We start from the raw sequence: 23,440 nt of genomic DNA on the forward strand, positions 1-23,440 counted from the left end.
TCAGATCAAATTGCCTACTGGCATCAACCGCAAGTTGCTGACTGAACTTGTAAATGACAGAGCAGCTCTTGTGGCCTGAACTCTGCAAGATGGCTGCCCATTTGTCGAGGTTTATTTAATTCAAACGTGTTCAAAATTATTTTTACACATGAAAATCCCACTCGTTTATGACAGAACAGACACAAAATGCGTCAGTTTTCATTTACAAAATGTAAAAAGAAAAAAAAAAGGTCGCTTCCTTGTCCTCCTGTTTAGGTGACTGTGCTGCATCAGCAGCAGCCTACCTGCAGCAGCATCAGCTGCTGATGTGCTGACTCAACTTATCCAAATGACGTTGGATGCATTTGTCGCTTCCCTGCACTAAAAAGACATGTAGGTCATTTCCCGATTGCATGCTTCACTTCACAGCCGATCTCGATGCTCTCCCCCCATGTTCTTCTTCACAAGCATGCGTCACCTCCATCCCGATTGTTGGACGGAAAAAAAAAAAAAAAAGTGGGCAGTTCGGGATTTCTTTAGTAGCGTCACTTTCTCCCAACTCCTTCTTTTCTCCCCGATCCTCTAAGCCTGTCGGTAAGGCAGCAGCCTCAGCTTCCATTTACCTGTGCAGAGCATCCAGAGCCGCTTTCCACTCACAGGGCAGACGCACTGCAGCACGCAGAGAGAAGCTGACACTAAGAAGAAGTCAGAAGCCAAGAAGTCAGTCCGACCTGCTTCTGCTGAAATGTTGCTCAGGTAGGCTTTTGTTTGGGCTGGTGTAATAACGATGCGCAGTTTTAAACTTTATGTAAAACCGTGCTACGTCTGTTTTGGTATCGCGTCAGAAAATGACCCTGTTTGCCTATTTTTTTTTTTTTTTTTTAGTTATACGAGGCTAGTTCCTTGGGTACTCAATCTGTGCGTCCTTGAATTGAGTCTTTTCAGGCGAGGTCATTTGTGCAGTTAACATGTTTGCTGCAGGTTTCCTCACCAGCCAAAGTGTCCTTGTAGGTAGTTTGTAGTTCTGAGATAATTTACCCCCACATTTCCTTGAAGATGAAATAATGACAGCTATTTTAGATATACTCAATCACTTCCCCATCCATGAAAAGTAGGTCTTGCTGCAATTTTTTAAAATTTATTTTTCATATTTTATGTATTTCCTGGGATTTTACATGCTTTCAGATGTCCTGCAGACAGGGGAAGCTGCTTTTTTTCTTGAGTGCATATTTAGACTCTATACTTTCTGTGGTCTACCTCCACGCTCAGTTGAATTTCAGTAATGGACTGAAAGAATGACAGAGTATATTGTTCCAGTGGTTATTTGGTCTGAGTTTAACCAGTGAAGCAAGAGAAGCAAAGCACTGGTTTGGTTGTCTTGTAATTTTTTGATGAATATCCTCATAAGGCCACCCATGAGAGAAAATGTGCACAAATCTGTTGACATGGAGAAACAGGTATGAAGTTAATCTTTAGCTGTTGATGCTCAATCAACAGCAGGTTTTCATTAATCTGAACAGTATTGTCCACAAGGGTGAAGAAACCAGCATTTTCCCAGAGGCATTTCTTCATTTTATTCATGAGGAAATGAATAAATTGTGTTTTGAAATGTAAACTTTCATTCCAGCCTGAGATACTGAGCAATCAGGACGTTTTTCACTCAATTCAGGATTACTTAATATTTTCTTCATTGATCCTTCCTGCTTGTCCCCCTCACAGAATAATACTGCTTAAGGATAGTAATAATGTGGGGATGCTTAAATGGTTTAATCTTTGCAACGTCAGATTGAAGAATTTTGCTTTTAGTCGTATGGCAAACAGCAGCAAGCTGTTATGTTCCTTTAGTGAGTCTTAGTGTCCATGCTGCTGCAAAGGTCTGATTAGTAGAGTGCTGTACCGATGGTTGTCCCTCTATGCCACTATGAACTCTAAATCTTATTCTTATTGGCTACCTTTCTGACCAAAGGCTCACCTCATTTCACTCATTTCAGCCTCCTTGTATCCTTGATCCTCTGTGCTGCTTGTGACCCAGAAATAGTTTCTAGCAAAACATTTAGAAGGTTTAAAATCCTAAGGTGCACCCAGAGAAGAGAGGATCAAGGAGAGAGAAGGCTTTTCGGAAGAACTATAAGTGAAGATGCACCAGCCAAAGTTTTATTTATTTTTTATTTGAATTTTTTTTGCACCCATGATGTCTAAAGGGGGTGTGGCACGTTAATCCCACACTTTGAACTGAATTAAAAGTACAAATTTACTTTTTCGCAAACAAATTTAATGCTAATCTGACAAAAATAAGTAAAATAGTAGCTGCAACCCTTATGATGGTTAGATGATGCAGCTCTGTCACATCATATTTAGTTGATATCAGCTCAAAATGGCGTTATGTAGCAAGCAGCTCTCATTTTGATAAGTGCGTCTTACTCCACATTCTCTGCTCGCCTGCCTGGTGGGAGGGACTAAGGGAACAAAAGAAGAAGCGAGTGGTGGAACCGAATGTGTGCAAACTGGTGAAGGGCAGTGCACAAGAGAAAGCTTATTCAAATTATAATAGGAAGCAAATCCAACCAAAACATGAAAAACACAAAAACCTAAAAAAACAAAAGATAAAGTCCAGACAAGTACAAAGAAAACCAAAACCACATAACCAAAACCATGACAATTATTGTAATGCAAAGCTGTGAGCTGTAACAAAAAAACACACATTTTAAAACCTGTAACCAGGATTTGAACTTGGTTTAGTTGTTAGCAATGAACACACAAGTGAGTAAAGACACCTGATTTCCAGAAACATTAACTCTGAGGTGAGAAAGTGATGAGTCTTAGGAAACAGAACCGACCTGAACAAATACGGAAATTCACATAATCGAATCAGGAGCTCGATGGAAATGCCTTTTTTGGGTAATTAGCTGGCCTAGCCAGCTGTGGTTCCTCTATGGGTTTATTGAGTCATGTCTGGTATAAGGTGGTTGTTTGAAAAAAAATTTGACTCTTTCCCAGACTCACTGGGTGGTGAATTACATGGTCAGTGGCTTTTCCGAAGTAGCCATCTTTGTGGGAGACTGACTGTTGGTTTTCTTGGAGATGTGGAGGCATTATGCTTGATGGTGCAGGAAGTCAGAGGTGTGGTGTTGAGTGAATGGTCTGAAGTGGGTAGAACCTGATCTGCTGTGTAGTGAAGACGAGTTACAACTTCTATTTACATTTTGAGCTTTAGATTCTTCTGACTTTTCTATTAGTCACCTCACCTCCCTGAACACACATTATTGTGACAATCGCTATACAAAAAGTTAAATTAATCTGTGCTTAAACTTCTTTTTCATTTAAATTGTTGAGATATTTTTTTTCTGAGCTTGGTGTTTCTGGTGCAGGTTATGTGGTTATTATTGGTAATTGTGGTAATTGTGGTAATTGTCTAGTCTGTCCATGTGAACATTTGGTGGCTGATGAGAGATCTCACCATTTGGTCATTTGTCTTGTAGTCATATGTTCGTGTCTGAGAAGAGACATCGGTGTGCAACAAAGTCCTTACGAGTGGGTTGGATGGGATCTGAAGGATTAATTCAGAAAACTTTCAACTCATTTTTGTGAAAGTAAACAACTTCAGTATCACTTCGAAGACATTCAACAGTTTCCATTTTGGAAAAAACACACCAGAGTTTATTCTTGTTTTCTGCTGTCATCTATACTGAATTTGCACAATATCTTAATGCCTTTGATGAGGTCTTATATGAGGTCGATTGACTTGAAATTGTTACACACTTTCAAGTTAGGATTTGTCTTCACCAGATTTCTTGACTAATTTAGGTGAGAAAACTTCTTTTAGGAAGAGCATTGGGTTTGTTAAAATACACTCTCGTCATACACGTCTCAACATTAAGACGTTCTTTTTTTTTACCAGGACAGCAAGTCCATTTTGGGGGATGGTCACGGTGAAAATGATTCAAGAGTCCCAAATGTGACATTAGTTCTATTAAGAGTTCAGTGCAAGCTCTATGTTAAAATGAATAGCATTCTTGTGGTACAAACTAAATTCAATTTCGTCTCTTTTTCAATAGACTGTACTTTATGTTGCACTTTCTTCCTTTCTTGTTTGCAGTCAAGTCAATAAACCTGAAACATAGAATATAAAAAAAGTGGAGATGAAAACAAACAGGCAGTAGAGCAGATTTCTACCTTGTAAAAAGTCAATTACTGTACATTTGAGGTAGCGTGTGTTGTATTTTGCCGTAGTTGTAGTACTCCTCAAGCTACTTCCAGCTCAGCACTCCTCAGAGCTCACAGCTCATCAGTCAAACAGACATGTTAGACCCAGCTAAACTGGGATCCGTAGTCATTTTCTGGTTTGTTGGTGGAGTCGAGGTTGGGCTGCATTGACACTGATGCAGAGTACTGCAGAGGCCACCTACGAAATGCAGTGGCAAGTTTTTCTTTCTCAGTGCATCACTGACAAGATTCTTAGCATCCATTTTAATTTATTTTGATTGTTTATACTTATTAAACTTAAATGTAAAGTTGTCAATGCAAATTTCATTCCGATTTGTTCAAATTTCATGCCCACATGCTGCTAGTCTGCAGCTCATCTGTGTTTGCAGGAGGAAGAAGTCATTCATTAATGCACTGGTAGCACTTTGTAAGCCTCTAAATGCAGTGGGTGGCATTGATTTCAGCTTGACTTGTCTTTATTGTTCCTCCCATTAAACAAGGCGAACTGCAAGGCGCCTGGTGATGGTTAGGCCTATGACCTCGTAAAAAATGTTATCTAATGGTTGCACAAAATAACCAGCAGCAACCAGGATTTTCTCCTCTGTCACTGATCTGAATACACAAACTGATATTGAAGCGCAACAGTAAGACCCTTTGAATCAGAGTGCAGGGTTTTAATATGGCTGTTCCTTTTGTACAAAGCCTACTCCAGAATGGCTCTTAGTGGTTTAAAAACTCCCTTTTCCAGCCATGAAAAGAGCGAGAGGGAGAGAACAGAAAAAGTGACCAAGTGTGCCAGTGGCCTGTCCTTTAATTTTCCCTGAGGCCTTTTGTAAGGGAGTCAGAATGAAGTGAAAGCACAGTGTGCAGCTGTCCTTTTGGCCTGCTACTCGCTATTTGTGAGATGTTTTCTTGTCAAGAATACTAATAGTGATACCAGCCTTGTGGAGTCCACCCAGCTGGCGAGGAAACAGACAACAATTATACTGCCATAAAAGAAGGTCGTTTAATTTGATGCAAGTTAGTGAGCTGTGTTTGTGCCGACTCCTTTCGAAAGATGGGTTTTATATACAGATGCAGAAAGGTCAACTTTATTATAACTCACAGCAGAAGCTCTAATTTATTAGTATGTTCTCTGTGTCTTAACTCCCACATTGATAAGGACACTTTCTGTGTTCATCTTTCTTTTAACTAAATGTTTGTACTGAATGTGAACAAAAAACTTAAGAAAAAAGAAAGAACTGGGCTCTACTTATTGTTGTAACATTCTGTTGGATGCCACATTTATGCCCAGTCCCAAGTGCCTTGCTTGGATGCCTCCTTCAGCTGATATAGAGTGTCGACAGTGTGCAACACGAGCTAATTTAAACTTAAAACTTAATTTAGAACAATTAGCACCCAGCATAACACAGATGCAAAGACAAATTCTTCACACAAGCAGGAATAAACAAGGAAAAAAATGTATCAAGTGAAGTCGATCTGGCAAAACAGGAATATGACATTGGAGGAAACTAGAGACAACATCCTGTGGGAAAGATGGAGATCGCCATAATGACGGTACCAAGTGGTTTGTTGCCATGTTGAAGCCTCCAGTTTAACATAGTGTTTCAGTTGTGGACATACGTTTATCACATGTGAGGTTAATTGAATGATTATATTACAAAACAGTAAGTTCTATATTGTAGTACTAGGAGGGATGTTATTTTTCAAAAAGATAGGAACAGCTTGTTAGACACATAAAAGCTGCATGACGACCAAGAAACATAAAAGCACATTTAACTTTTATCAACTCTGGTAAGTTTTTTGGTGCACAAACACTGCTTTTAAATGATAAATGAAAAAATGTCCTGCTTCCTCATAGCCTGACACAGCCTTGATCATCGAGGTTGTGTGAGGTCACTGTGTTCGTTCTGGCATGCCTGCTAGGTTAATAACAGGGCCAGACTAGTGACGGAGAGCTGGCAGGCTGAGACACTGTCATTAGCTCATGGAGGTGATGAATGGCTTGTGGTCAGGAGCCTGTGCCACCAGCTTCCCTTTGGAAACCAGAGTAGTCGGTCTTTTCTACTGTATGGTTAAGCTTGGAGATACTTTTTTACTTACAATATTTTGGGGCTCCTATGATTGATACAGAGATACTGCTTCAAAAAATGTCAAAACACAAGATTCTTTTCACAAAGATTCACCAAGTTTATTAGGTCCACTGAGCAAAAGTCTTATGCTGTATAGTAGCAATGAATAATAATAACTCCTTGCAAGTTATACTGATAGTTCATTCTGAAACAGTTTGAAGTTTACCCCACTTTGTGGTCATTCAGTGGTCTGACTTTAAATAGACTATTAAAACATACATTAACAACCCAATTATTTATTTGAGAGTAGATGAAATAATAGAAAAACATATTTTCTAATCATCCATCCATTTTCTATACCCGCTGAATCCGTCGGTCGGGTCGCGGGGGGGCTGGAGCCTATCCCAGCGGTCAATGGGCAAGAGGCGGGGTACACTCTGGACAGGCTGCCAGTCCATCACAGGGCCACACAGAGACAAATGAGACAAGCAACCATACATGCTCAGACTCACTCCTAAGGACAATTTTAGAGACACCAATTAACCTAACATGCATGTTTTTTGGATGGTGAGAGGAAGTCGGAGTTCCCGGAGACAACCCACGCATACACGGGGAGAACATGCAAACTCCACATAGAAAGGCTCCAGCTGGGAGTTGAACGTGGAACCTTTTTGCTGTGAGGCAACAGTGCTAACCACCACACCACCGTGCAGCCCCATTTTTGTATCAGTATATGCAAATAATGATGAATATATTAATACAGTTTATGAAACTTAGGTGAAAAAAGTTAGGTGGAAATATTAAATAGAAAATTACAAAAATATATTTTAAAAAAACCAAGATGATTGTAGTTATGAATTATTTTCACAAGAGGAGCCAGTGTCACCTGCTTCAAAATGTCCTACTACAGGAGTTTTTGGAAGAGATTTAAAGGAAGGCTCTGAGGTTATTGGTGTGTTTTGGTTCTTTTTCTCATTCCTATTTGTTCCAAAATCCTGGCTAACATCTAGTTTTTAATTCTAAAGAAGAAAGACAATTACATGGCTGTATCTGTTATTCCAGGGTTTATAGAAATAGTAAGTACTTATTTACTCTTAATTACTGTGTAGGTCATATGTTGGGATAGATTGTTTCTTTTTTGCCACCACTGTGGTGCAGACTGTATTTTTACAACAACTATTTGATGGATTTTCAAGAATTCAAACTGCTATTACTTCCTAATCCTCAGATTATGGAAAAAGTACATACCCTCCAGATGTAAAAAAGATTGTCAAATTTATGTTAGAAATAGTAATGTAAGCCCGAGTCCATGATGAAGATGAAAGCGTTACAGAATCTTAGGTCTGCTTTCTTGTTTATACTGGTAGTTCAGCAGGTTCATTGTAATGATATACTGTAGAATTTAATTGTCATTGTTGTTGTTATAAATATGTATACCTAAAGCATTACTTAAGAATCTGGTAGTTTCTCTGCAAATTTATTGCTGGTTATGTAGTTTTTGGTGCGTGATGAGGTACCGTAAAGCAAAACAGTGTTGTGCAATGCTCGAGAAAGTTGCGATATCTCAGCCCCCAGGCTTTTTCGGGACAGTTTCAAGCCTGGGAATGTGCATAATAAACGTTGTTGTACTTCAAATCCAGTCAGAAGCACAGAGTTTTTAAGGTACACACACTTCTCTAGTGTTGCTTTGACATATGATGTTGGACATACTATAATACAATAACAGTGTTATCTATTTTGAATTGTTAACTTAACTTGTAATATTCAAACTGAATAAAAAGTTTAGATATAAAAATGCTAATATGCTAAGGGTGTGCTACCTTTTATTTAAATTATGATAATCCAGGTTTTATGGTGAGCTTTCTATGACAAGATGTGCCGTTTTCTAAGAAGGTATGCGTTCAGTCTGGATCTGTTTTTGTTGTTTTTGTATTTGATCAACCTCATCACACCAAAACATTTGCAGATAAAATGGTAAATGGTCAAATGACCAAGACTGGAATGATTGATGAGGTGAAGGTAACACAAAGGTGTGCAGGTTTTGACCTTTAATAGTACAATAGATTGATGATTTTGTGAGATGAGTGGAGCATGTTTTAGTTGAACCAACACAATACTTCCAGTGTCAGATCACTCTGCCTCTTAATGGTTAAGCATTTGTGACATTGGGAACTTGATAATGTGTCCTTTCATTCTCTGAGTTTTATTCAATATATTTTTGGTAATCATCATCAGTTTCATAACGCATCGCACTAACTTTTTAATGTGTTTCTGTTTTATCTCAACAGATATGTTCAGATACTTCTACTTTTTTGTGCAGTTTATCATCTCACTCTGGCGTTTCCCACCCAAACCCCACCTGGATATGGTAGGCAAACATTTACGTCTACATTTTACTTTCACCTCCTAATCATGATATAGGCTAAAAATAATGTTGATACGGCCAGATGATATATAAGCTTAAAAAATCTGTCAAATCTGAAAATAGAGAGAGCATGATTTCGACTAGTCTGAGACTGTTCAGGGCCACTATCCAAAGTCTGTATCTTCTTTTTTCTTTTTCTCAGATGAAGTTCGACAACTCCAAGTGAACATCCCCCTTTCAGGTGTAGTTGTTGCTCCACTGGGCAGCTCCATCTCCATCCCCTGCTTGGTGTCGCTGTCCTCCACACCCTCCTCCTCCTTTTCCACCCCTGTGGTACCGCGGGTAAAGTGGACGGTGGTTTCTGATGGGGTAGAGACACAAATCGTGGTGGCACGGGGTAAAAGGGTGAAGATCAATGAAACATACCAAGACCGTGCTGCATTGCTCAACTATACCTCCTCCCCTGACGACCTGTCGCTGTGGTTGGAAGATTTGCATCATAGTGACTCGGGTCACTATCGCTGTGAGGTGCAGCAGGGCCTGGAAGATGCCAGTGAACTCATACAGCTCAAAGTCAAAGGTTTATGTTTATGTTTTTAGCTTTTAGCTTCATCTTTTAGCTTTATCTGACTTACAGGCGGTCCTTGCCTAAGGACCCTAAAGGTGGGGTCTGTGATGTTTTCTGGAGAATTTTTTATCATATTGTCTGAAAACCTCCTCACGACCCCATTGCACCCACTAAAATAGAATGTTTGGGAAAAAAACTAAATCTTTTAGTCCATTGTAGAGGGTGTAGCAAGAGGAAATGTCTGACCAATAGAAGTAATGATGAGAGTTACTTCTATTGGATTCTGACATGCCCATCAACCGTCAGCCCCCCTCCTCGCTCCCCCCTGTGCGTTCACAGACTCGTGACTCGTTCATGTGTTTTGAAGGCGTGGTTTCGAGGGGTGGGCTGTAGGGAGAGGCAAGGTTGTGTATTTTCAAAAATATAGCTTGCAGGAACCGTGTTTCCAAGATCTCAGACCCTACCTTTAACCAGTGTTGCCAATTTAGCGACTTTGTCGCTAGATTTAGCGACTTTTGGCCATCTCTGGCGACAAAAAAAATAATCTAGCGACTTAGCGACTTTCGGGCTCAATCTGGCTGAATCTAGCGACAATTTAACTTGTTTTGTGAGTGACAAATCAGTTGCCCCGCGACACCATACAAGCCGAGACAGAAGCAGGTAGGAGCGAAAATATATAATATGGGCGTGGTTACGTCACTTATGACGTCATGACGCAATCTAGCGACTTCTTGCGACTTTTCAGCGAGCCAATACTTCTTGTGATTTTTTTTTTGGCAACACTGCCTTTAACTGGAGGTTATTGCATGGGATTTGAACTGGTCACCCACAATCTTACCACTACACTATCCAGCCCCAGGTAACATGAAGACTTCGGGTCTTAAAGAAACATTTGTCCCAAATTTAAGAACCTTCTTTGTATGCAAGAAGCTAAACTAGACCCTACAAAACTTTCATGAATAACGTACAAAATTCTCTACAAGGTTAACTTATTGGTTTCATTCTTTGGTAACCTAAATGTTATGTGCAAAAACAGATCAATAAGATAAGTAATATAGTATTTAACCTTAACTTTGTCCCTCCTTTCCTACTAAAGCCATTGAAGCTGCCTGAACACATTAGGATATTAAAGGTTGAATTCACCTTATATCCTTTTTGAACCTCAATAAAAACTGATACATTAATGATTAATGAACTGATACATTAATCAATACATTAAGAAGGTCAGTGAACATTCAAAATAATACTTAATCAACTCATCCACAAATATTAGTTTCATATTTTAAATTTCTCTTATTAGTAAGGTGCATTTCTGCCAAGAGCAAAAGCTTTGTTGATTATACACAGAAGTGTATTTGAAGTATACAGTATTTGTGGGTATGTAAATTTGTTCATATTTGTGTGTGTTTATTTTTATGTGTTTTATTTTATGTGTGTCTCTAGGTGTTGTGTTCCACTACAGAGATGCTTTCGACCGGTATGCCTTCTCCTTCCAGCAGGCCCAGAAGGCCTGTGAGGCCATTGGTGCACAGATTGCGACTCCTGGTCAGCTGCTGGCAGCTTATTATGATGGATATGAGCAGTGTGACGCAGGCTGGTTGGCAGACCAGTCTGTCAGGTATTTTCTCACCTTTGTTTTGTTAATAATGGTTTCATGACATAAAATACTCAAATGTCTGCTGTAAAGGTCTCACGTGTTCATGATTACATCCTAGATTCACTGTTCTCTCTTATTGGCCTCTTGTTGCAATTTTATAATTGCCGACTTGCTGAGGAGTCATGTGAAAATGATGATTGCTTTTCCTTGTGCAGGTACCCAATCCAAGTGCCCCGTGAAGGTTGCTATGGTGATATGGATGGGCAACCAGGAGTGAGAAACTATGGGACAATGGATGCAGATGACCTATTTGATGTTTATTGCTATGTAGAACAAATTGATGGTATCAGTTACAATATCATAATAATAAATAATAATAGAGTAAATAAATGCTGTTTTTTTTAGGCCAATACTTATTTACGTATTTACCTTTATTTATCAATACATTTTTAAGACAACATTTTAAATGAGTTTATTGTTTTATATTTATTAAATGTACTGAATGGGCCTTAAATGTGTTATAGTATAATTTTAGTTTACTTTGTTCTGCAATTACATGTTTCTCATGAGCAAATGCACATACTATGTCTTATAATTAGATATATCTGTGATAAGCCGCTCACATCAGACACCCAGTGTTTCACTCAGGCTTGAATATACATAAACACGCAGAATGTATTTATTTATTGATTTACTAATTTATGTGTTTATTCATTTATTTGTAGGGGAGGTGTTCCATGACTCTGTCCCACAGCAATTGTCATTTGATGAAGCGCAGTCATACTGCAGGGCTGCAGGGGCAGAGCTGGCTACAGCAGCACAGTTGTACTCTGCATGGAGTGAGGGACTGGACCATTGCAGTCCTGGCTGGCTGTCTGATGGCAGCGTTCGATACTCTATCATAACCCCTAGAGAGCGCTGTGGTGGCCCTCAGGCAGGCGTCAAAACTGTCTACCGCTTCAGCAACCAGACTGGTTTCCCAGAGCCCTCCAGCCTTCATGATGTTTATTGTTTCAAAAGTATGAATCTTGCTCCTCAAAAGTCTACACACTTTTGTGCATATCTAGCTCTATTTATCTATGTACAGATATGTGGATATACCCGTTAAAGGTTGGGTAGGGGATCTTTTTCTGGAACATTTTTTTACATATTGCTTGAAATACTCTTCACACCCCCATTGCAACCAATTAATTAAAAGTTTTTACACAAATATGAAAAGTTTTAGTGGCCTCTAGAACGTACAATCTAGGAAAAACAGTATCCAATCATTGTGAACGGACCGTTCACAATGATTGGATACTGATGCCGTCTATCAAACTGCAATCTGCTCCTCCCTCCCCCTCCTTCCCCCTGTGCGCGTACCCTGCTCCGTGAACGAATTACACGTCCAGAAGCTTGGCAGGAAGCTAAACTAGAGCCAGCTTGGCTAGCACATAGCATTATTAAACGTATAGTTAGCATATACTAAATACTAAATACGGCAGCGATCGATGCTTGCTGTCAGAACAGCGCTCGTGCACCTTCGTGCTCGTGCGCGTTCATGTACTCTAGAGGCGTGCCTTCGGGGGGAAAGTGAAGAAAAGGGTTGGGACTTTTTACCTGTGTATTTTCAAAATGCAGCTTCGCTGGACTCAAAATCCAGGATCTCCTACCCTACCTTAAAGTATGAAAGATTGTTTATCACTCATTTGTTAAAAAAAAAAAAAAATAACCATAAGCAGTGAAATAATGACTACTTGTAAATAAACTGCAAAGAAAAATTCAACACATTTTTAATAACTTAACTGTCCTCAACAGAAAACACAAAAGAATCCAGTGACTCTCCAATGGACTATGTGTCCACAGAAGCTGAAGACATTGGACAAAATGTTGTTATTCTAACGCAAAAAGATCAAGAAATTCAACTGAACCAACGAGCAGAACAGGTGGAACGAGAGGCCCAAAGTGTACTTGAATCTTTGCCCTTTTTTTCTGGCTTTTTTACTGGCAAAAACTCAGTCGACACACACCCAACAGTTATATCAGACACAACGGACTCTCCTTCCAGCACATCTGCTGTGGACCTTCTTCATGACAAAAATACTTCAGAAATTAGCTTCACTCAGCAACCAACAGGAGTGAGCCGTACCATCAGCAGCACAGACAGCTACAATCCAGCACAAAATTCATCGTTCCTGCCCAGTGTTTACAATGAGACTAATTACCACCAGAACCAGAGCTTCAGCTTTCAATCTGAGCTTGAAAGAACCACATATGCACCTCACACACAGAACCAGACCGTTCCAGACACAAACCTTCAGGAGACCACACCGCCATATAAGAAGCTGAAGCATCCCCAAGATTTGCACAAGTCCAACTTAACTTTTGACAGCCCACTAGCCAATTACAGTGAAACAGACAGGAACCATACTCAAGAGGAGGGCTTCTGGGAGGCAACCGCTTTGACTGTTAACCCCATGCATCAGGTGAAGTCGGAGGAGGCAGCAGTAGAAGATCCTGTGCAGATGCCACTCACAACTCAAACCTCAAAAGAAGAGAGAATACTTCCCACACAAGCAACCCAAACTAATGAATCAGCCACTGAGGCACTGACCTCTCTGTGGGCAAACGTGGATGGGTCCGGAGTTATTTCCCAAGGTACGTCAAGCAGTATTTCCCAAGGTATGGCAGACGTCAGTGTCCTAAATCAACATGCCTTTTGTCTAAAGTTATTTAAAAGATTTATATTAATCTATACTGTCAGCAACTTAATTAAAACTTTTTAAGAGTCTGGAACTGGACTTTTTCTTTGACCAATAGCACTTACTTACTTCGATAAGGCTTGTTGTCTACATTCACAGGCCAGTTTTTGTTAATGTTTGACAAGCGTTCTGTGTTCTTGTTTTAAGCTTTTGTGCTGGTTGTAGCCTCCTAATTAGATATATGATAGTAGATGCAACAATATGCTTTCTTTAAACTTGTGTCAGGTAAGCATTTTTATCAAACCTGAAACTATTCCCATCATTCTTTGATGTATCAGATGTATCACAGCTCCAAAAATGTGTTATTCTCTTTTTCAGAGAAAGACATTGAAGTAGACGAAGTCACCTACATCTCCTCATCACATTCTTCCACTGCTAGCTTCACCACTCCCCCATCTTCTTCTGCTTTGGCTAGCATTGTTCCCACTGAACCTCAGACTGCAGTTCCAGATCCCTCCCTCCTGTCTGGGTCACGCTTTCTGGATAGACTGGGCTTGGATATCTTCTCCACAGCACCACAGCTTTGGAGTTCTAGACAGGAAGGAAGTACAAGCTTAGAAACTGGAGACACACTAAACACAGAAAGTGAGGAAAAACAGCTTCAGTCTACTGAGTCTGTTGACCAGCTAGTTCCTGAAGTAAGTTTTGCTGGCACTGAGTCTCCAGAGGGATTGAACACCTCTCATACACCACCCAAAATCACCACAGCACACGATCAAACATCAAGTTACAGAGTATATTTGGATACTGTGACCAGTTCCTATGAAGAAGCAAGTGGATTTGAACCTGGAATAGTTAGTTCCACCCTAAGAGAAGACATTAAACATCCAACATCAGTGCTAACCCTTGAAGAAGAAATTACAGTGTCCCCAGTCATTGAAAAGGAAGCCAATGTTTCATTTTCACTGGAAAAAGAAGTTAAGGTTGCTCCAACTCTTATCCTCGAAGTAGAATCTGAAGTTACTGCGATCCTTGAGGTTGAAGGAGGAGCTAATGTTGCCCCGACTTTTGAAGAAGAAATCAAAGTTGCCCCAACCCCTGTCATTGAAGAAGAAACTAAAGTTGCCCCTACCATTGTCCATGAGGAACTTGTTGCCCCAACTTTTGATGAAGAAGCCAAAGTTGCTCCAACCCTTGATTATGAAGAAGAAGCTAATGGTGTTACACCTCTTTTCCTAGAGGCTGAAGATAAAGTTATCCCAACCCTGTATTATAAAGAGGAAGCTAATGGTGCTACACCTCTTGTCCTAGAAGGAGAAAATAAAGCTGTCCCAACCCTTGATTATGAAGAGGAAACTAATGGTGTAACATCCCTTGCCCTAAAAGGAGAAGATAAAGTTGTCCCAACCCTTGATTATGAAGAGGAAGCTAATGGTGTAACATCCCTTGTCCTAAAAGGACAAGATAAAGTTGTCCCAACCATTGATTATGAAGAGGAAGCTAATGGTGTAACATCCCTTGTCCAAGAAGAAGAAGATAAAGTTATCCCAAACCTTGAGGACTTTACCATCTCTCCTCTTAATTCCCAAACATCTAAGTTGGCTCTGCGGACCACCACAGCTGGACCCCAAGTGTCTCTGAATGATTTCAGACGAAAACTCTCCTCCACAGCAGCTTCAGACTCCTCTGTGAGTACAAAGCCTATTGCTGCTGCTGCAAAGATGACTTCAACCACAATCCCCACCACCACACACTGGTCCAGAGACATCTGGAGCCCAACCACCACAACAATGGCTGAGCCACAGAAGGTGACCCATGTCATACCACCAGTGGATCATGGTCTGATTGATGTTGAGATTAGCCTCACCCAGCCTCCCACCCTGCTTATCTTGCCCAATGAGAGGACAGCTATAGGCGGTACAGGGAAATCTTCAGGTAATGTTAAAGCCACTCTCATCAGCCTAACAGTCCTCTTCCTACTCGACGCAATGATGCACTAAAATCCCTGGTCTGTTTTCTGACCGACTTGCCTCTGCTCCATTTTCTGTAAAACCCTCCCCCTGCTTTTCAAACGACTCCCCACGTTTATTTCACTTATTGTCTCAGCAAGCCCACTCACCCTTCTGACTCCCCCTGCTTCACCTTAAAACACTCCTCACTGCTCTCCTCGTGACTCCCCACTTTGCCCTCCAAGATACTCACACTGGGACAATTACCCCTTTGACATTTGTCAACCATCCAGTCTTGTGTTGCATGATGATTTCCTCCCCATCCAAAGATTGACTTCTGTGAAGTACTGGTATGTTTAAATGAATGTTTTAGTGTTTCTTTTACATTGTTTTCCTGTGAAAATGATGATCCCTGCCTCGGTGAACTTTATTTCAGAATTTAGATTTAATTTGCAAAAAATCTCTGCACAAAAAGTACTAACACTGCAGCCATTTTCCTCGTGCTGTCAAAGGTCACAGTGACTGGATGAATGTGGAAGCTATATGATAAGAGACTTGATCTTTCATAGGAATGTAACAGCGATTACATTGAATGTAATAGCACTGACCAATGCAACTGCAGAAATGCTTTTAAAGTGTTAACTTTCCTCTTTCCTGACTAGTTTTACGACATATTGCTATTTTCAGTCTAGTGCTAGAAGCACAGATTGTTATTACAAGCACAAAATATGTCCTTTATGATATTGTTGTGAGTGGTAGCACTTAGCAGCATGTTTCAAAATGTCCATTAGTGTTTCATACTTAATTCATGGTCTGTTGTTTAATCATGACTGTTTAAGATTTGTATTGTGTTTTTAGGTCCAATACTGATAAAGAAAACTAACCTATATTGTTTCCTGTCTCACCATTAGTTGATGAATTTATTATTTCATATATGTTTTTCCTTTAGCATCTGTTACTAGTTTTAAAATACCAGACTACATTTACTTTACAATAGTTTGTAAAAGTCAGCAGTTCACCTGAAGATCCATTGTGTGAGGGCTAATTTCTGCCAAAGAAAACAGAATAAAACTAAAAAAAATAACAAACAAACAAGCAATTATCAAATTAATTGTTTAATAAATTAAGAAAAGACTGAAAATGTAGTTTTACATTTACGTTACACCTCATCATTTAGATTTTATAGTATATTTATGTCTTTTAATGAAAAGCATTACATTTTCTTCATGTCACGTTGGCGGAAATTTGCTTTTATAGAGTTGACGTTATTGTGTCAATAAAAGAATTTCCCACCATTTTGAACACTTACACCACATTTTGAAAAGTTAGAGAGCTTCACAGCCTGGGAAAGGTTTTTAATCTGTCGACTAGAAAAATAAATACACATAGTAGTTGAACATTGTGGACATTCATTTCATTGAATTTCAGCCAGTATGTACACATTTTGTATGCATGTCATCATATAAACACATTTTCTTCGTAGGCTCTAGAAAGGAACAAAAAAATAAGCAAAGCACCTGCATACTCTATCTGGTGTTATCCACATTTTCCAATAAAAAAAGGATAATTATTTCAGAGATCAGAGCATTAAATTATTATTTATTTTTTTTTTTTACAAACAAACTTAACTTCAGCTCCTTCATTAAGGATTCATTTGAAGAGCAGTAGTCTTTATATTGGACTCTTCATGTTGATACAATTCTGGAGACTCATCACCTCATAGTGCAGAGAAGCAGGGAAAGACAAGGTGAGACAACACTCATTCAATTATTCAAATCATTCACCTTAAATTATAATTAATGGAAATTGAGCATGATTTATGCTTCTGTGGGAGATTAAAGCCTCACCATTGACCGTGATGAAGTGAACATTTAATATTCTGTGCCAGGCAGCCACCATTGGATTTCGCCATTGGGCTGCAGGATTCCTATAACTTCAGTCATATTAGTACATGCTCAAATTGGAGCAAATAAATGAAACACTAATACATTAAGTCCCACACAAGGTGTTATTTATCCCCTTAAAACTCCCCTGTGCTCCTCAAAATTGTACATCTCAAAAGTTTTTGACATTTCAAAGTTTTCACCAGTGCCCAGTTCCTCGGCTGGACCGAGTCCCAGCTGCTCGCTGCCAGTAGCGCCCGGCTGATTAACTTTGCAGCCCCACAGGGAACATACAGGCTGTCTGACCTTACCTTACCTTCCCTCGACTGTTGGTGTTGTTCTGCAGTTTCAAAACAGAAATCCTGAGCCAAAGCATTTGGTGTTTCATTTTGCTCACGATGTGCCTTGAAACACTTAAGATAACATATTCACGGACATGTTAACGAGGTTAAAAACTTGATTTTTGGTGGAGGATTACTTCAAATCCCTGCAACAGAGAAAAGAAGGAACGATTCATGTGAAAGCATAAACCAAGCTTTACATAATGTCTACCGGCACAGACAGAGAAACCACAAATTTAGCTTGGGAGGACATATTGGAGAGATTTAACCAGATGTGTTTAATTTGGGGCTGACACTGCGGTACATAGGTTTTACAAAAGTATTATTCTTTCTTTTTACATGAGAGGCCCTGCTAAGGTTCATGTGACATAATTGTCATCATTACAGGATGTGTGCTAAGCAACGAATATCTCTATATCTATAGAAGCGTGTATGAAATGCGTTCTCCAAGCAGGCACTATACTAAGGACATTTAAATGTCTGTGGTGCTCTGAGCTCTTTGTGTGCAAGTCTGCATGCATGCATAATCTGGCCCTTTGCGTTCAGTCAAGACTTTTACCATGTTAATGCAAACTTTCTGTGATGATGACTCCACTCGGTGCTGCAGGTGTTAGGGACATTTTTAGATGCTATTATATGCAACTTTGCTCTTGAATTGATGAGATACTTAATCCATAGACTCCTTCAAAAGGCAGACTTTGCAGATACAAGTCAGGATAGTAAAGTTCAGAAATCTAAGTGGTGCATGAATATAACATAAACACGCGTCTGTGTGAACTTTCAGACTTGAAAGGGACCTCAGGAGTTTTCCCAAATGGCAGTTGTGTATTCTGCAATACTGAACAACAATTTTACTTTGAGAGCATATGATCCTCATTTGGCTCATAAAAAGTAGTTATTACCTTTCGTGCACACACTGAGCCGCAGAGACGTTTCTGAAAAGGAGCATAATGACAAACAAGACATAGTTCCTGTTTACATGGTGTCAAAAAAAGCAAATAAACCAAATCCACTTGTAAAATGTTTAATTTCAGCTTGGATCCACACCCCTTCATTTAGCCTACTATTTTACAAATTTCAAAAATGAAAACAAAACTCAAAACCCTTCTTTATTCTCGTCAGAGCTTTAAACAAGTAATCTGTAATCTCGTGTTGACAAAAGCCAAGAGGTACTTCTTTTGTACACACTGAACATCCGATTACATTTTCAAATACATTTGTCTTGCAGGAGTGGACATTTTGTGGAAAATGACACTGACATTTAGCTAAGCTTTCACATAATGTGACAGATTTCTGGTGTTTTAACTGGCAAGCAGCAGCAAAAGTCCAATCACAAATGTTGGACTTGTGCGCACTTAATCTTACACTTAGACTTGCTTGGGCAGCATTAATGCAAAATAAATGGACAAATGACAGCTAATGTTTAGAGCAAGCTATTTCTTATTTTAACTAAATAATAGTAGATCACAACGTGGTCTGTTAATTAACACTGGCGCTGTATTTTGAAATGGATATTGTATGGTCTTTAAAGGGATAGTTTGCCATGAAGCTGTATGACATCCCATACGAGTAATATCATTTATGAACATTTTCTTACCCCCTGCTGCGTACTGTGAGCCGAGTTCCAGCCTTGTTTTGGCGTTGACAAAAGTAGTCCGGCTAGTTGGCTGGGGCTACAAAAATAAAACGTTTTGCTTCTCAAAACAATATGCATTCAAAAGAGTAATACATTTGCATCACAAAATCGTTCTCCAGGAAAAAGTCAGACCTCGCAATCGCTTGGCGCTATTTTCTCTCCCTTCGTATCACTGCGTGCTGCCATCTGCCGACTGCCGCGCCTGTTACAGTGTTTACTGCTCGGAAGCAGGGGAGTGCTCGGTCTGCACTTCGGTCTGCACGGTCTACACAGCACGCAGTGATACGAAGGGAGAGAAAATAGCGCCAAGCGATTGCGAGGTCTGACTTTTTCCTGGAGAACGAGGTGTAAGAAAATAGAAAATATTCAAAAATTATATTACTTGTATGGGATGTCATACAGCTTCATGTCAAAAGAGGCGAACTATCCCTTTAAGTGAAATGTTTGGCATTTTAAATTTAGATTTTTTTACAGAAAAATGTATTGTCCTGCGGCCATACGTTTGTGAGACCAACGTTATCAGAACTGACTCAAACCTTGTTGAAAATTCTCAATCTGTGATTTAACTCATATTGTGACTGCATTTGGGGTTTTGAGTCCACCTACATGTCAATTATTTGAAAAGCCTTTGATGACTGTGAAACGTAAAACAAGAAAGAGAAGGAAAGAAGAAGACAGAAAAGGACCTGAGGAGTTGACTCTGAAGTTTGTCCTCTCTTGGCTCACTTTTATGCTGTTGTTCCTTTAGTTCTATGTGTCCTGCAGTATATTAACAAGTTATATAACATTATATAAACAAATACACTATTCACTGGCATAAGCATACACTCTACCTACTTTCTTTGACGCCTCAAACATTAATAATCTTTTAATGTATCATAAAACACTCATGATGCACACTCGTTTAAACCTGTGGATTCAGTTTCAGAGTAACCTTTAGTAGCTCTCTGATGTGTTTCAGATGCCTGTTTGGACAACCCCTGTCTCAATGGAGGCACCTGCACTGAGTGGGACGGGCAGGTTAAATGTCTCTGTTTGCCAACGTACGAAGGAGACTTCTGTGAAACTGGTTAGCTCTCTGCCATTTTCATGCTTTCTTGTGTCCATGAAACAACGTGAAAAGGTGTTCAATTAGAAAACTTTTGACTTTTTTTGCCAAAAGCAGACTGACTAATTGATAGGACTGAAACTGTATTTCTTTTGAGGTGTTGAGTGCAGTCAAATACATAAATAAATAAATATAAATAATGATACAAATTATTTATTGGCAAAAAAAAAACTGCAGAGGCAACTTAAAATTCTGTCTGATTGTCTTGTCTCCTTCATGCTGATATTCTTAGACTCTGAGCAGTGTGAACCAGGCTGGGACAAATTTCACGGTTTCTGCTATCGTCACTTCAGCCAGCGTCTTAGCTGGGAGGCTGCAGAGCAGAACTGTCGCAAGATGGGAGCTCACCTGGTGTCCATTATGACCCCTGAGGAGCAGGATTATATCAACAGTAACGTTAACTGCCATTACATTAACTGCTGTTTTATAAAGTTTAGCATAAATGTGTGATATTTATTCGATCAACGTTGTGTTTTTTTCTCACTAGGTAACTACAAGGAATATCAATGGACAGGTCTGAATGATAAGACCATTGAGGATGATTTCCGCTGGTCTGATGGAAACCCATTGGTGAGGAATGTTAAACATATGATAAAATGTTTGCTAAGCTCAAATATGGTAAAAAGTCAAACATTCAATGGGATGTACCTGGTACAGAACATATATCATCTGTCCATGTTTGCAGCTGTATGAGAACTGGTACAGAGGGCAGCCAGATAGCTACTTTCTCTCTGGAGAGGACTGTGTGGTGATGGTGTGGCACGATAACGGGCGCTGGAGTGATGTACCCTGCAACTATCACCTCTCATACACCTGCAAGAAAGGCACCAGTGAGTTACATTAACGAGGGAGAGCACTATGGTTTAAACCTCTTTATAACAGTGTATTTTTAACTCCCTCTTGTGGTTGTTTTGAGCTGTTACGTCATCATGCATCAACTCTTCCAACAGCCTCTTGCGGTCCCCCACCAAAGGTACGGAATGCTTCGATATTTGGTAAAGCTCGACAGCGTTATGAGACCAATGCTATTGTGCGTTATCACTGCGCACAAGGTTTCCAGCAAAGACTAAACCCTCTGATCAGGTGTTTGTCGGGAGGCCGCTGGGAGAGACCCCAGATTTTGTGCATCTCTGGTAAGATAAGCTGTGTGGTCCACAAAAACCCTCATTAAACTTACCCTAAATGTCAATAATCTACTTCTACTCTACTTCTTCCAAAGGCCAAATGCAGCTTCCTGATGTGACATCACTGACAGACAGCGACTTGTCAGCAGCTGAAAATGAGTCTGAAGCCACGACAGAGACACCACAGTACTGGGACATCAAGTTTTAAAAGACAGCTGTGCTTTTCTTGGCTTGCTTTGCAAAATGTTGTTACTGTAACATGACAAGGTGTAAAGAATCTGAAAACAAGCAGGACAAAATGAGCTTCCTTTCAGGCAATACTATAACAACTGAGTGCAAAGGCAGTGTTAAACATTCCTATTTTGTATCCACTGTTACGGAGATTTTTTTTAAGTGATTCCTCAGTGAATAGCAGCAAGCGATTATCTGATCAATCTTTTCAAGAAATAAATGCATTAACTCTGAATTACAGCTCTAAATTGTCATTAATAAAAGTTCATCTTAAATTTTTGTAATATCAGGAGCTTTTCAACAGAATGGTGCTAAAGTCGTAAAGACACTTTTAAAGTAACTGGTAAAAGTTTTTTTTTTTTTTATTGCTGTTTCTGCTTTGTAAAAAAAAAACCAACAACTCCAAAGTCAACCTTCAACAAATGACCAAGAAAGGCTGTATATGTGTATGTGTTCACACCTGAGATCACTGTCTGCATTTTTCTGAAAGAAACCCTTAGATGTCAAATAGACGCTGTTTTGTTCGTTGGCTTTATGTTGTAATAAAGTTTTGTAGAACAGAGCAAAGAATAAATCATTCTCCTAATACCCTTAAAACTGCATGTGGGCTTCATTTCATGTGGAATAATGTGCGTTTGGGTTGACATTATCAAATAAGAGTTTGATAAGCGATTGAACTGATACTTTCCCCTTGTCTCTTCTTACCCCTGTAATTTCTATGTGTCCTCCAAATACAATGGAGCCATAACTGTTTTGTCAGCTCTGATAAAGATTAGAAGAATCACAGAGAAAAAGGGACTAATGCACAATCAAGATCAGGTGACAAATCTGAATCTGTATAAGGAAGCTCAAGCTGAATTCAGTGCCAAATGGGAACTCCAGACCTCTGGAAGTTGGATTTCCTCCTTTGTAACTCAGGTAAGGTTGCTCAACGCAAACTTATTCATTAGATTCCATCCTGACATCATGTATTAACAAAGCATGTAGGTTTTTTAGTTGGTTAGCCATGGATTTAAATAGTTATTCTATCCAAACATGATGTTTGAAAGTATTCTGCAAAGTGCAAACCAGCTTTTGTTGTTTGATCGAAAGCATTGAATGAGTGAAGGGCGAAAATAATGTAATCTACGGTGGCCGACAGGTGCAAACGCGCTGCAAACGGCGAAACAAATCCAACAATAAAATGCTGCAAGAGAAAAATGCGGCAATCACAAAAACGACCGGAGCACACGCGCTGCAAATATCAAAACACATGCAAAACATAAACGCTGCAAACATCAAAACACATGCAAGACAGAAACGCTGCAAACATCAAAACACATGCAAGAAAAAAACGCACTGCAAACATCAAAACACATGCAAGAAAAAAACGCACTGCAAACATCAAAACACATGCAAGAAAAAAACGCACTGCAAACATCAAAACACATGCAAGAAAAAAAACGCACTGCAAACATCAAAACACATGCAAGAAAAAAAACGCACTGCAAACATCAAAACACATGCAAGAAAAAAATGTGCTGCAAACTTCATAACACAATCATGCAAGACAGAAACGAAAGAGAGGAAAGTCAAAAGGTACGTTGTCATTTATGTCTTTTTTAAACACTTGGCCGTAATCTTTTACCTTATAATAGCGACATAACTCCGCTGCTCTTCTATAATAAAGTAAAAGATTACGGCCAAGTGTTTAAAAAAGACAT

At 39.5% G+C, this 23,440-nt stretch overlaps 1 protein-coding gene across 1 annotated transcript; it reads left to right on the plus strand.

Annotated features, from left to right (window-relative positions):
- Positions 1 to 542: 542 nt before the first annotated feature.
- LOC142367858 (brevican core protein-like) lies at positions 543 to 22,334 on the plus strand. Its single transcript, XM_075449874.1, has 14 exons — positions 543 to 735; positions 8,543 to 8,622; positions 8,822 to 9,199; positions 10,631 to 10,805; positions 11,000 to 11,127; positions 11,510 to 11,803; positions 12,582 to 13,421; positions 13,844 to 15,400; positions 20,236 to 20,343; positions 20,615 to 20,773; positions 20,870 to 20,952; positions 21,068 to 21,212; positions 21,333 to 21,515; positions 21,602 to 22,334. The coding sequence occupies exons 1-14, from the start codon at positions 725 to 727 to the stop codon at positions 21,712 to 21,714; spliced, it is 4,254 nt and encodes a 1,417-aa protein (XP_075305989.1). The 5' UTR covers positions 543 to 724; the 3' UTR covers positions 21,715 to 22,334.
- Positions 22,335 to 23,440: the final 1,106 nt, after the last annotated feature.

The sequence above is a fragment of the Odontesthes bonariensis genome, chromosome 18, assembly GCF_027942865.1.
Source record: "Odontesthes bonariensis isolate fOdoBon6 chromosome 18, fOdoBon6.hap1, whole genome shotgun sequence".
NCBI classification, from domain to species: Eukaryota; Metazoa; Chordata; class Actinopteri; order Atheriniformes; family Atherinopsidae; genus Odontesthes; species Odontesthes bonariensis.